At 42.0% G+C, this 14,099-nt stretch overlaps 1 protein-coding gene across 2 annotated transcripts in view; it reads left to right on the forward strand.

Annotated features, from left to right (window-relative positions):
- The window catches only part of arid1b (AT-rich interactive domain 1B), a 200,337-nt gene that overhangs the window by 122,329 nt on the left and 63,909 nt on the right, over nucleotides 1–14,099 (forward strand). For both annotated transcript variants that reach the window (XM_061696435.1, XM_061696436.1), the window contains exon 5: nucleotides 4,475–4,754. In XM_061696435.1, coding sequence (XP_061552419.1) covers nucleotides 4,475–4,754 — 280 coding nt within the window. The remainder of the gene's footprint in view (nucleotides 1–4,474; nucleotides 4,755–14,099) is intronic.

Here is a 14,099-nt window from a genome sequence, read left to right on the forward strand (position 1 = left end):
TGTGTGCACAGAGGTGAAGCTTTATAAGGACTGGAAAAGTTTTCTTCAATAGCTGTATTAGAAGGTAATGCACTTTTCTTTTCTGTGTATACCGTATACACACATGCTGAGCATGCTAATCGTACACTGACGTACATATGGTTGAATCCATAAGTATTTGGAGAATGATGGGGTATTCCATGAATTTTCTTTTATATACCACCACCTCCTCATTGTGGGCCTTGCTACCTTCACTTTTGTTTTGTTTTTTGCAAAACATACTCTATTGGGTTAAGATCAGGAGACTGACCTTGCCATTGAAAATGGACCAAACTGTATATTTGTCTTTAGCACCCTAAAACATATACAATATACAGTGGATCGGGCAATATGCACCTCAACACTCAAGGTGGTTATTTTACACTTACACTTTTACACACAAATAAAGCAAAGTAGCCTATAATTAAGGGTTGTAAAGTAGTACTGAAACATGACAATGTACATTATTTATGAACACCTGCTTGGCAGAGAGGCAGCATATGGAGTCTCTGTGGGTTTTCTCCGTGAATTCTGTAATTCCCATATTACAAAAGCATGCATGTTAGGTTAATTGGAGACTCTAAGTTGTCCATGCGTTTAAATTATTGTTTGTCTATACTGTCCTGTGTGACTATTAATGAGGTTTTTTCGAGTGAGTGAGTGAACTATTTGGCACTATTACTTAGTCTAGTACGCACACACACACACACACACAGGTCTCATCTGTCGCCCTTGGCTGCTTCAGCAGCCAAGCATGTCTCCATGTGACAGCCCAGCCGCATTGTGTGTCTGTCACAAACGCACACACTCATATGCACACACAGGCATTGTAGACAGGTGCCAATGCCAGCAAGGTGAAAGGTCACAAACAACTGCCTCTCCAATGTTGTGTGAAATGTGTCGATGGAAGTCTTGGGCCATTATGTAGGCTACACACTGTGTGTGTGTGTGTGTGTGTGTGCGTGCGTGCGTGCGTGCGAGGTGGGCGGTGGCCATCTCAAAGTAACTTGTTATTATCCCCTCAATATTTTTCTTATTATGACAATGACATGCTCCAGGAGTGAATTAAGCGGCACAGGATGCCAAGCTGGAGAGGTTGACAGCTATTTGGAGACTCAATACACAGAGCAATTTGCAGCCTAGAGCCAAACAAATTGGATTTGGGCCACTTTGGATCGGGACTCCCGATTGTCGGGCGTTTGGATACTGCAACCACGTCTGTCTGGATGGTTAGCTAGCTGGCTGGCTTGTGTGACTGCAGTAGACACAAAACTATGTGGCCGTGACAAGAATGAACGGTACAGTACAGGAAGGATGTGGGTTGGAAAAGATATTAAACTAAAGAAGCATTGTAATTTTTTTTATGGTGGCATTTCACTAATATAATGGCCGTAGTTGGAATGGACATTTATATAGTCAAAGGGTGTTAGAGTTTACCACCCTTTTATTGTATTAGTGCTGCTACTTTTTTGGTCTTGGGCCACACAGCTCTGCTCAAGTGTGTGTACAATCCAAACGAGCAACTCAACAAATTACTGATGCGCATTTTCCCACCCCTAAATTGCCACTGGAAAAGCTGGCAACAGCACTCAATTAGGCGAAATGCAATTATTCCCATCCATTCACATGATTAGCCTGTGGGTTAACAACCTAGCTGTGTATCACGCTAGCTTGTGGTAACTGTATTTGGAAAAGCCATCACCATGGATACACTGGCTGTCATGGTAACCTGCAGTGTGTAAAACAGCATTAAAGCGGGCGCTGCTCATTGGAAAAATAACCTTGTCTTCTTAGGATGCTGCTCGCTCTGCTCGGACAACCAGCTGACCTGATTGGCTGGGACGGAGTGATAACAAGGGTGAGACAGGAAAAGAGGCGAGCGGGTGCCCCACGTGTTCAGTCGAGCGAGGGTAGATAACGCCAGACGACAGGCTGGCAGGCTGGCAGAGCGAGTGGGCATCATCACAGCGGCATGATGGGAAACAAAAGCTTTGTGTTTCACTGTGGAGATCGCATTAACCAAAACAAGCAGCCGTGGAGCGACAGGCGCTTCTGTTAAAACGGAAATCACACAGCTGCATGAATACACAACAAATCCTCGGGATGAATCACAGCAATACAATGCACTTACAGTGGTCTAATGTTGATCCCAGGGAGTCTGTGCAGTCTGAACCTCCCACAAGTGATTCTTATAGAGGAGTCAATGTATTTTTTTCTTTGTAACGGCTACCCAATATTCACAATTTAATAACAATGTTATGAGAAGTGTGAAGCGCTGGGCAAGTCAACAGAACGTACGTCCGTACAATACAGTATACACTGTATTAATAGTTACTGTAATTCGAAAGTGCTTGTTTTATTACTATCGTAGCGTGCTCAATGATAGCATGAATAGTGACTGAAAAGCCGGCAAATGTCAGTACAGTCAGATCGTGTAAGTGGGACTTACAGAGAAATGTTATTCCCATCAAAACAAAAATATAGATGTCAAGTGACTGTTTTAAAATCCTGGCTGTACTCATTTTCTTGGTGAAAAAAAATTGGTCCTATCTGGAGAAAGTGGGAGGTGACTGCAAGGTTTAAATGCCGTTAAAGGCACACTACTATATTGTAACAGCTAACAGGAACCTACATGACTAAAAACAACAACAACAAAGGCTCATCTGCCCCTCTGAAAATGTGTGTGTGCTTCATGTGTGCGTTTGTGCGTGCGTGTTTAGGGCGCAGCCATCCAATCTCATCACATTTAGCCCTCTCTCACATCCTATCACTTTTGCTGTTCTGTTGATACTCACCTTCCACACACGAGTGTTCCTTCAGCAGTATTGATGGGAATTCCCTGGATTCAAATAAAGGCATACTAAGCACAAATACACACACATAGACACAAAGCTACACTGTGCTCTTTGCTCACCTGCAGGCAAAACTGTAAAATTAAGTGATTTTTTTTTTTTTTTTTTTTTTTTTTTTTTTTAAAGCCTGTTTCAATCCATTTTCACCACAGCAGCAAATTTACTCAAGTGGCTTTATCTGCGGGTCATGTCTACACTCTTACTCAGCTATGCTAAATTTGGAGACCCAAACTATGTGATGACAAAGTAGACAAACGCTGGACAGAATGAACTGCTGACCTTTTAACCTGTACTATCTCACGGTCACCGGCCACAACATTACTTAAGGTGCATCTGCACAATCAAAGGCAGAGCTGAGGTATATCCAAGACTGGAATAGATTGAAGCAGTAATGCTCTGTCTTCTTTAATTTTGGTTATAATTAGGTACAACAATACCAAACACAAAAAGTGTCTCTCAGATTGATGCAGTTCAATTCTCTAACCACAATACGATTGGATCTCGATCTCATTGGATCGTTCAGTACATACTGAAGAGTCCACTAATTTAGGGACTTTTATAGGTTCGACCATTTTGTGCACAGGATACGTCACAGTTTATTTGGATGACATTCAAATATAAAGTTTTTAACATTAACTACTTAACATCTCGTCTTTCATTCTTGGTGTTCCTTTTTTTCTACTCGATTTAATGTCATTTTCACAGAATTGGATCAATAACAGGAAAGACATGGCCGACTGAATTTCATTCATTCATTCAGCTTCCATTCCGCCTATCCTCACCAGGGTCGCGGGCGTGGTGGAGCCTATCCCAGCTATCTTCGGGCGAGACGTGGGGCACACCCTGAACTGGTCGCCAGTCTATCGCAGGGCACATAAACAAACAACCATTCCCACTCACGTTCACACCTACGGGCAATTTAGAGTCTTCAGTTAACCTACCCTGCATGTTTTTGGGATGTGGGAGGAAACCGGAGTACCCGGTGAAAACCCACGCAGAACATGCAAACGCCACACAGGCGGCGCGTCCAAATGCTATCCAGTGAGGCCTTTGGAGCCACGGCGTTGCTTAGCAGCACAAGCCAACAGAGGAACAAGTGGAGGTGGTGTGAGCAGAGGCAGGAGTGCAGCTGCCTAAAATTTTGAATCATGAATCACCTTTTGAAAATAGGACTTTAAGCGTGGCCGATGCAGCGTGGGAGACATTTACCCATATAAAACCAAGGCGGCATAAAGAAATTGAGACATTTTTTTTTTTTTTTTTGCGTTTCTGCCATTATTGATCACTCCCACGTACAGAAACATAAAACAAAACATGCATGTTAGGTTTATTAAAAACTCAAAATTGTCCATCAGTATGAATTTGAGTGCAAATGATTGTTTGTGTGTATGTATACTGCCTGCAATTGGCTGACAACCAGTCCAGAGTGTACAACCTGGTTGCAACCTAATGTGGATAAGTGGTGTAGGATAGATGGATAGATAGACCAATACAGTAGCAAAATCAATTGGAGGATGTCAATTGGGCTATATATCCACTGCCATTCACTTTCTTAATGGTTGCATCACCTATACAGTATTTGATGTTTTGGTCCTCTTTTCCAGGATCTGTCTGGCTCGATAGATGACCTCCCCACTGGGACAGAGGCTGGTCTGGGATCAGCTGTCAACAGCAGTAGTAACCAAGGAGAGCAAGCAGGCGCCAGTACCCAGCGACAGTCTCCTTTCTCTCCTCACGCCTCGCCACACCTTCACAGTCAGAGGAGCGGACCTTCACCCTCCCCTGTGGGCTCACCTGCAGGCTCCACTCAGTCCCAACAGTCGCGTTCAGGCTCTGGGCCCATCTCCCCCGCCAGCGGCCCCCCTGCTGGTGCCAACACACCAGGTAGAGCTGCTGAACTCACACCTCGATCTAGTTAAAGTTGCCATTTGTTGCATGTCATGTTAGTTTGGTTTTTAAGCCGAAATATTTTAGTGCTTCAACCTATACCCGACACAACAAAACAAAACAAAACATTTTATCACCATTTGATCTATGATTGAATACTTGGAAAATATCAAAATTAACTTGCAGTGACACCTTAAAAGGCTGCGGTGTAAAAGCTGTTTCTTCCTATGACATCACTGGTTGAGGCGTGGTAATGTGATCTTGAATATCATTTGACTGTGCATCATTTGTTTGATAACACTATTAGAAAACTTATCACTCCTGAAATAGCATTTATGGCACGGTGATTTTTGTTTGACCTTTCCGTTTTGCATCTGGACTAAAACCCAAGCCAAATTACATTCGTGCACAAAGGGGTGCCTTTAAAAGATTTTAAAAAGGTCAAGAAGTTTGGAAACAACCAGATTACAATGCTTTTTCTTATTTAGCTCAGCATATAAAACAAAAGGCTCAATTTTCTCTCACTTAAGCGGAGAATGAGCCTGAGTGCACTCTGCTGCTTTAAACTACAGGACATCAATCTGGCATGTCTAGACTTTGATATGTCACATTCATAACAAAAGCTGATTCCATCCTCTGCAATATTGTATTCCGTTTATTTTTGTCACACAGTTTTCAGTAGTTCAATAGTAAGAATTTGACTTGGACCCTCTCTAAATCCAGTTCTGCGGATCACAACTGATCACAGCTGACACTTTTAATGCACAGGTAATATTCCCTCTTTCCTTTAAAGGTCCCATATTTTATCAAACCAACTTTTTCTTGAATTTGGAATGTAATATTGTCTCTATGGTGCCTCAGTAAACATGTGAAATATGAATTACAATTGTCCGTGCATTCCTGAGTTCCTGATGTTTTTCCGCTGAGATGCCTGAAATCAGGTCATTGGACTTTCTCGAGCTTAACTACGTCACTAGCGTAGATCTCCGCCTTCCGTTTCCGCTCCTGAGCCAGCGTTGTCAACATAAGCAACACGTGTGCTCTCACAAGTGGGTCTTCTACACTGAGGCAACCAATCAGAGGAAAGGGGGTGGTCTTAACCAAATGTGGACAAAGCGGAAACAAAACTAGGTCAAACAGAAGCATCTGAGAAGAGTCAGCGGGGCCTTTTCTGGACACTCGTGTGACAAAACCAAGGTGTTCTTTGAAATGAAATTGACACTTGTATACTAAGTCCATGTTAGAGAGTCACTCTATGTAGGTCTAAATAGCCAAAATATGGGCCGTGGAAATGAATTATCACTGAAAAAATATATCACCTTTGGCACCACACTTCAATCTGGCATATTGAAAATACAAATATTTTTTTTAGGGCTCCTTTTACTAATGGTGCAAGCTCCCCAGTTTGTACCGTCTTGGAACTATAGTGTGTGGAACATTTCTGGTAAATTTCCAAAAACCTCCCTTAGCTACAGTATATATGAGTGTGTGTGTGTATATATATATATATATATATATATATATATATATTTATTTTATATATATATATATATTTAAACAAAATAAATATTTTATTTTGTCACATTATTTTATGAAAAACAAACTTAAAAAGGTAACTGATTAATTATTGAGTAGGACTTAAATCATTGTCTACACCTTCACATTTATTTGTTGATTTGTTATATTCAAAAAATTTATCAAACATCTGGAGCCCAGTAACCAAGATTTTGCTGTGAGATGTTTCCAAGGAGTTCCCAGATATAGACTAATCGAAATTGTGCAAATGTCCACAATGTTTCATTCTCTTGGAAAGGGCATAAAACTGAGAAAAATATAGATCATTTAGTATTTATTAGGCAATGCATGTGTCTTTTGGCCTCAGCATAGGATGGTTCGTTTACAGTTTATAAATCCTAGGGGGGAAATAGTATTTGATTAGCCTGCGACTGGCATGAGATGTGGTTGTGTGTGCGTGCCTGCGTGTGTGTGTGTGTGTGTGTGTGTGTGTGTGTGCATGCCATTCGAGGCTGGCCTGCCTCGTCACTCGGCCACCTCTCTGCCCCACAAAGCGGTTGAATGACATATCGGCGTGCCTTAGGGGTGCCATTCAATGTGATGAGGCGGGGCAAAATGTCTTGCGTGAGATGCTGATGTCAGGCCTCCTCCTCCTCCTCTTCCTCTTCCTCTTCATCCTTACCAGAGTGATTGACACTAATGAAAACTGGGACAGTAGTTTTGCCAGCGCTCTTGCCAAGAATCGTGCCGAGAATCCCGATTAAAGTGGCAAAGATGGGGAGCGAAACTGATTGCTGGGACATGATTAATAAGAAAATATTTTAAAGTATTCCCTGTGCTAAATAAATGGTGATAAAGTGTGGAGCAGTGCGTAACATTTGGCACGTCTTAGCAGCTTTACTACACTCACTTTGAATTAGATCAATGCTCAGCCAGCCTGGGAGAGACACACAGGAGAACTAATGTGGTTAGCAAATATGTGATTACCGAAGCCTCCACTTTCTAACTCTTCATCACAAGTTAAGACACTTTCATTAATGTGCTTGTTTGAGTTGGTGCAGCACTGGGAGAGAAAGAGGAGGCAGAGCAATACTATGTGTGTGTGTGTGCATGTGTGCGTGTGTGTGGTCGTGCGTGTGCGTAATTTTTGCATGCCAAGCTCCCTCATCATTATGCAGTTTTAGGAACAACAATGTCCACTAAATCAACAAAACATTAATAAGTATAATAATTAATAAGTGACTTAATTAGTGAGCAAAACAAATTGTTTTAAGCTGCATTACTGAATGTGCTTCTGATTGAAAAAGTCATAACAACACATCTTGTGGCTCCATTTCACTGTGCTTTATTAATGTTACTGCCATACAAGTGGTATCGCTGGCTCTGTTATGATGGATTATGGCTTTGGAATGAATTTACACTGATGATTTGTGTATTTGACAGTTTTTGTCTGATGAGACTACATTGCGGGTGTGTTGTAAATGTCAACAAGTCATGTTATCTTGTGGGTTTTTTTGTGTTAGTTACACTCAAATTCTTCCTGTAAAAACAAAGTCTCAACTAATGTTCTCTGAGATGCCAACGGAAATTCATGAGTTGTTTGACAGATGTGGTGCTGTCCAAAAAAGTTCCAGACAGCACTCCAAATCTTAGAAAGTCTTCCCAGAAGAGTGGAAGTTGTTCCAGTTGTAAAGATGGAAAGAACTTCCTTTGTTCCATTTCAAGTTCCTACAGGTGTAATGGCCAAATATTGTTTCACAGTATTTTAGTCGAAATAGTGTTTATATCAGGGACGATGTTTTGTTGTCTTGCAGCCATTGTGTCAGTCCAGCTAAAATGAATCCTATGTGGAATATTGTAGCACAAAGGAAGACCTGTTGGTTTAACACTGACCACATGCAAATGTTGTTGTCACCTCATATCGGCTATTCTTAAGCAACATCACCCCACTACTTCCACACGACACATCATACCCACTGAATGATGGGGGCATCACAACTACAGAACCGAAGTGCCAACGACCAAAACATGCATTACTACACTCAACTGTTCAACTCTTAGAAGTTGACCAATATTTTCTGAAAAAAACATTGCAGTTGAAACCTTGAAACCGTCATCATACATGACAATTTTCCATAATATGGCCCCTTTCTATTCTGTGTATATGTAATGCAAATCTCTTTTTCAACGATGATTGAAACTTTGTTCTTTTCAAAACTTTCTTTATATTAATATGAATAGTAGTTAACTTGTTTTTATACTAATGTAGTGATTAAAATTGTTCATATATTACTTGTTGGCTGTACAGTTAAGGGTTTTATGATGGGCCACAATTTGACCACGGAACCGATTAAAGTGAAGCCCTGCAAATTTGCGGATGGGCATTAGTGAATTGGCCTATTCATGGATTTTTGCCGGGAACCTATTCTATTTTTTTTCTGGGAAAACTCACTGTATTTGCTGTTTTTGTGCTGAGGCCAAAGCCATGTCTAATATAAAAGAATTGCTTTGGTATCAAGTAACTGTTGAATTGAAGGGAGGAGCTTCATTGTGCCAGCCCTCAGCCTTGTCTAATACAAAAAAGTGCTTTGCCACCATCTTGCAGCATTTATAGGCAATTACAAAAGGTTTAGGGTGACTGTTGATTAGTCGCAGATTTTTGCTATTAGCAGCAGGGCTTCTAAACAGTTTAAAAAGGAGGGGAAAAAAACGGTCAACCCGCAACTAAGATTACATTCTACTCAATAGTTGAGGTCCCACTTTGTTAAAAAATATTCATGCCTCATCGAATCCCAGTCACCCATTATGCTGTTGTGGCTTCAATGCATCACTATGGTTTTAGGCATCTGTACTATTGAATTAAATTTAGGCACTGCAGTTATGTCATACGTAATTTACTATATTGGGAGTAAATGATAATATAGGTGCGTGAGGTTGGTTGGTTGGTGGTCATACTGCATTAAACAAACACGCTACAAAGTATAGCCGGTAGTAGGACACGAGACCAATGGCATAATTGACCATCTACATGAAAGGCTAGCATAATCGCTGGGGTGTGTGTATGTGTATATACATCCATCCATCCATCCATCCAGTTTCTGAGCCGCTTCTCCTCACTAGGGTCGCGGGCGTGCTGGAGCCTATCCCAGCTGTCATCGGGCAGGAGGCGGGGTACACCCTGAACCGGTTGCCAGCCAATCGCAGGGCACATAGAAACAAACAACCATTCGCACTCACAGTCATGGCTACGGGCAATTTAGAGTCTCCAATTAATGCATGTTTTTGGGATGTGGGAGGAAACCGGAGTGCCCGGAGAAAACCCACGCAGGCACGGGGAGAACATGCAAACTCCACACAGGCGGGGCCGGGGATTGAACCACGGTCCTCAGAACTGTGAGGCAGACGCTCTAACCAGTCGGCCGCCGTGTGTGTGTGTGTGTGTGTGTGTGTGTGTGTGTGTGTGTGTGTGTGTGTGTGTGTGTGTGTGTGTGTGTGTGTGTGTGTGTGTGTGTGTGTGTGTGTGTGTGTGTGTGTGTGTGTGTGTGTGTGTGTGTGTGTATATATATATATATATATATATATATATATATATATATATATATACACAGTACATAATATTTCACAGTGAATGCAGAACCTGTGCTTTTTTGAACGTTTATGGATACCGTGTTGAGTCTCCCAAGCGTTTAAGCAGCAGTGTGATGTTGCCATCCTCTCTCAGTGTGACACGTCACACGGCTGAGCTCTCACAGGACGACATGTGCCTCGGCAGCGGTCAGAGAGCAATTTCATCATGTCATCCTTTCACCTGGCTGTCAAACACCTACACACAATATATTTGAAAAATAACACAGCAGCTAGGCAGGGCATACATAGCTGCACACATGGTTGCACATACAAATCACTTATAAATGCTTGCTTGCTGGGATGTGACTGTGATGAGCCACAGTCAGAGGTGAGCAAGTGGGAGACTGACATTGCCAGGCTATCATAGACCTGTTCACACACAAATCTATCAAGGTATGCCTGTGATTCCCACTTCTTTGCCTTCCTCTCGCTTTCCCACTCACTCCATGAAGAAAATCCAATACACTGGAACATTATCCGGCCCTCGCCTTGCTCTCCTGGAACTCAAAAGGCACACACTGGGCCAAATTGATTTTCCTGTGCGCTAGATTTGTGACAATCCAGCAAAAATCACATTGCTCAACCGCTAAGCTCCTCCTTGTGTAAACATGCAAAAATAGGCTCTATTTCACCATCAGACACAAACGCCTTCTTCACTCGGAGTTATGCCATTCAAATCATTTTCCTTTTTCATGAAACATTGGGGATAAAGCGTAAAGACTCCATGAAGAAAAAAATCTCACATTCAACTAAATATTGTGTGATATAGATACAGTGAATTTAATTTGTTCTGTGACCTGAAACGTTCCCAACCCAAAGTAATGTTTCCCCTTGAAATGAATGAAAATGCAGTTAATCCATTCCAGCTGCAGAACGATGTTATATTTTCCTTATTTTCTTGTGTGGTTAAAAATAAATACTGTACAAGATAGAAATAGGTGAAAACGCAATTTCTGATGACGAAATAACTGTGTGTTCGCTAGCAAATCACTGTGCAGTGTCTTAGCCTTTTCGGTCGTGATTTTTACGTTCACTGTGGTTACTGCTAGCCTCGAATGGCCGCCACCTCCCACATGGCAGCGCAGCTTTTGCCTTGCATTTTGCATTTTAGGCAAAAAACAAAGATACCTGTAGCTTGGAGTCAATGGTGTTTATGGTGCGTGAGGAAAAAAAAGCACAAAGATCCGAGCCTTGCGCGACCATGCCAAGACTGTTTGTAAACTAAAAATAGTATGGAACCTGAGGTAATTTTTCTTTTAAAAAACTGTTCATATACCGAATTGTTTGGAAACCGGTCGTTCATAAACCAAGGTTCCACTGTATATATTTCTGTCCTTATAATATATGTTGCAAGAGGAATCCCCTATGTTCACACTTTTTTGTTCTTCTTTTCCAATGTGCTTTGGCAAATACGTGATTGGGAAGCATAGATGAGCAGCCCATCATCAAGACTGTTTATCTTGTGCTTTACCTTAAGTGTTTCCGGGGCTGGAGAAAAGACCACCGAGATCAGTGGGCAAGGGATGAGGGGATGTGTGCAAATACATAGCACAGAGTGAACAAGTCCGAGTTGGTCCAGTTGGTTAGCTCCTGGGTCCTTCGACGTGTTTTGCATTCCATCTCCATCCTTTGTATCATAGCCTGTGGTTTGCTTGAAATCTGAGCAAGGAAATACATTAGTATTCCAATCTGTGATCATATGAGCGGCGCCGATATAAAGATATCATTGCGGTGTATTTTCCACACTTAGGTCAAAGGTCAAGCACAGACCCCTGGAAGGGATCCAGCACAAATGAGAGCCGCATGCTCGAAGGTGGCCAATGTTGATAATGCTGTCAGTAAATTACTTCCCCGAGCACAGACAGAAACTCATTTGCAAGCTGCAAAATATCCAAGTGGAAAACACGCCACGGGAATGCTCATCCAAACTTATTTTTCCTCTGTTAGGGGTGCAAGTTATTACAAGAAGGCTGTGGGAGAGATGAGGAGGGTTGAGTTTGCGTGCAGTGTGGAGGGAGCGGAACGGGGCTTTTTTTTTTTTTTCCTGGTCGCACCACTCCCAAAGAGCCTGCATGGGAACACTGCCTGTGGCACTCACTGTCCCTCTCTCGGCCTCACATTACTTTCATCGTGCTCGCTCTCTCTTCTGTTCCCTCTTGTGTCTCACTTTCCCTCGTATCCACCCCTTCGACCCCCCCCCCCCCCCCCCCCCCCCCCCTCTGTGTTTGTATTCGCTCGGAGCATTGCTGTGCTGGCCTCCCACCGAGGAACCAGGCCCATGTTTCCATCTCCATTCTTGCCTCTGTTCCCCCTCCTCCCCTGTATTCCTCCATATTGCTCCTGCAGCTCTCTTTTCCCTCTTCTGTCTTTCTGTTTTATCTTCTTCCTCCCGTTCCCATCTGCACATTAAACCTCCCACCACCCTGATCTTTCCTTTCTCCCACCTCTCTGCGTCTCAGACGTAAAAAGAGAAAAAATGTCCTCCCCTCTTGTAACAAATTCACATAGCACAAACAAAACAAAAATAGTTTTTTTTTTATTATTTTCTTATTTTTTTAAGAAGCATGTGTTTGTCATATTGGGAAATTAATTTCTGACTCCATCCAAGAGGAATATTGAAATTGGAGCACAGTGTTCAATTATTATGCTCTCCCCAACATCTCATTCTCTTTCCCTACTCTCTATCCCGCTCGCTGCATTTTTAGCTTAAGCTGCACTTTTGTTTCACTTACACTTGCTACTCATCGCTGAAAGTAATGAGGATCTCTGGAGAGTGAGATCGCTTGTTTTGTGGGGCATTGCAGGCCTGCACTCGTCCCCTGCAGGGGTAGTTAAACTGGCATCAGCCCCTGGCTTGGAGAGGCATTGGCTTACACCCATTGAGAGCTAAACCACCATTACTGGAGCCTCTTGTTTATTTTCCACTCTCCTATAAAGTCAAGAAGGAGATAATATCTTGTTGTCGATGTGCTGGCTGGGGAAGGTGTGTGTACATTTACAGCCTAAGGGTTGTACTAAGAGACAGTGCTGAAGCAGCCCTTTTTCTCTCGAGTTCACTGTCATGTCCTCACTTTTGTAAAAAATGTCCTCCGTGGCTTCAAGGGGGCAGGGTCCATCACCCACTACGACATGAAGGACACCTACACGGGCACGCAACTCAGATCTGTCGTAGAATTCATACGATCATTCCTCGAACCATCTTCCAACCCTTAGATATTGTTCCTTTTGCCAAGCGGAATACTTTCTGGCTTAATTTTGACTTGTGCTCAGAATATCCTCATGATAATGAAAACTACAGATCTTTTCAAAATGTATTACTAGCCTGTCTGACATTAAATAGATGATTAATCTTAATCAATGTGAGAAAAGGGAAAATGTATTTTTATACTAGTTATCAATTGGTACATTACAGGTACTTGTTTTTTGCAGGTGCAGATCTCGTGCCTGTGTGAAGGCACCCTCTGACCTCTGTATGACTTCTGTTCCTTATGTTTAGGGTGTATGATCATTCATGTGTTTTACTCTTTTACTATTTCAGTAGTAAATTTAAAGTACATTTTTGTAGACTTATGTCAGATTCAATGTTGCAGCACTTGTACAAAAGTAATACTTGTACAAAGGTAAAAAAATATATATGTATGTATATATATATATATATATATATATATATATATATATATATATAGTTGAATTCATTTGAATTTGGGATCACTTTTGGAGGAATCCCGAAATTTCAGGGTGAAAGAATGACATTTAAGGGTATTTTTATTGCTGTCAAATGTCAAAACGGGTCAAATTTAAATATGTAAGTGTTAACGATAACCGCCGTACAATAGAATAACTCCAATGACTTCAAATAAGCCACAAACTCAGGAAAGTGTATTGTGGAGTCATGACTCATGCAAACAGAAGAGTATCTACACACAGGCATGCATGGAAATAACAGGGGTGTCAAACTCATTTTTGGCGCGGGCTTGAGACTGACTGACATTTTTCAGGAATGCCACCGGGTCCCGTGGGTCCCGCAGGATGAGAGTGAACTTCAGTATTAATCACGTGATTGGGCAGGAGCGAGAGCGAAGGTCATCGGGAGCGGAAATTGTGACAACAAATTCACCGGGAATTGACGGGAGTGGGAACCGTGAGTGAAAAACAGTTTATTTTAGCTTTAATCAAGTCGATATTTGAACATTTCCCCTG

The sequence above is a fragment of the Phycodurus eques genome, chromosome 14 (genome assembly GCF_024500275.1).
Source record: "Phycodurus eques isolate BA_2022a chromosome 14, UOR_Pequ_1.1, whole genome shotgun sequence".
NCBI lineage: Eukaryota > Metazoa > Chordata > Actinopteri > Syngnathiformes > Syngnathidae > Phycodurus > Phycodurus eques.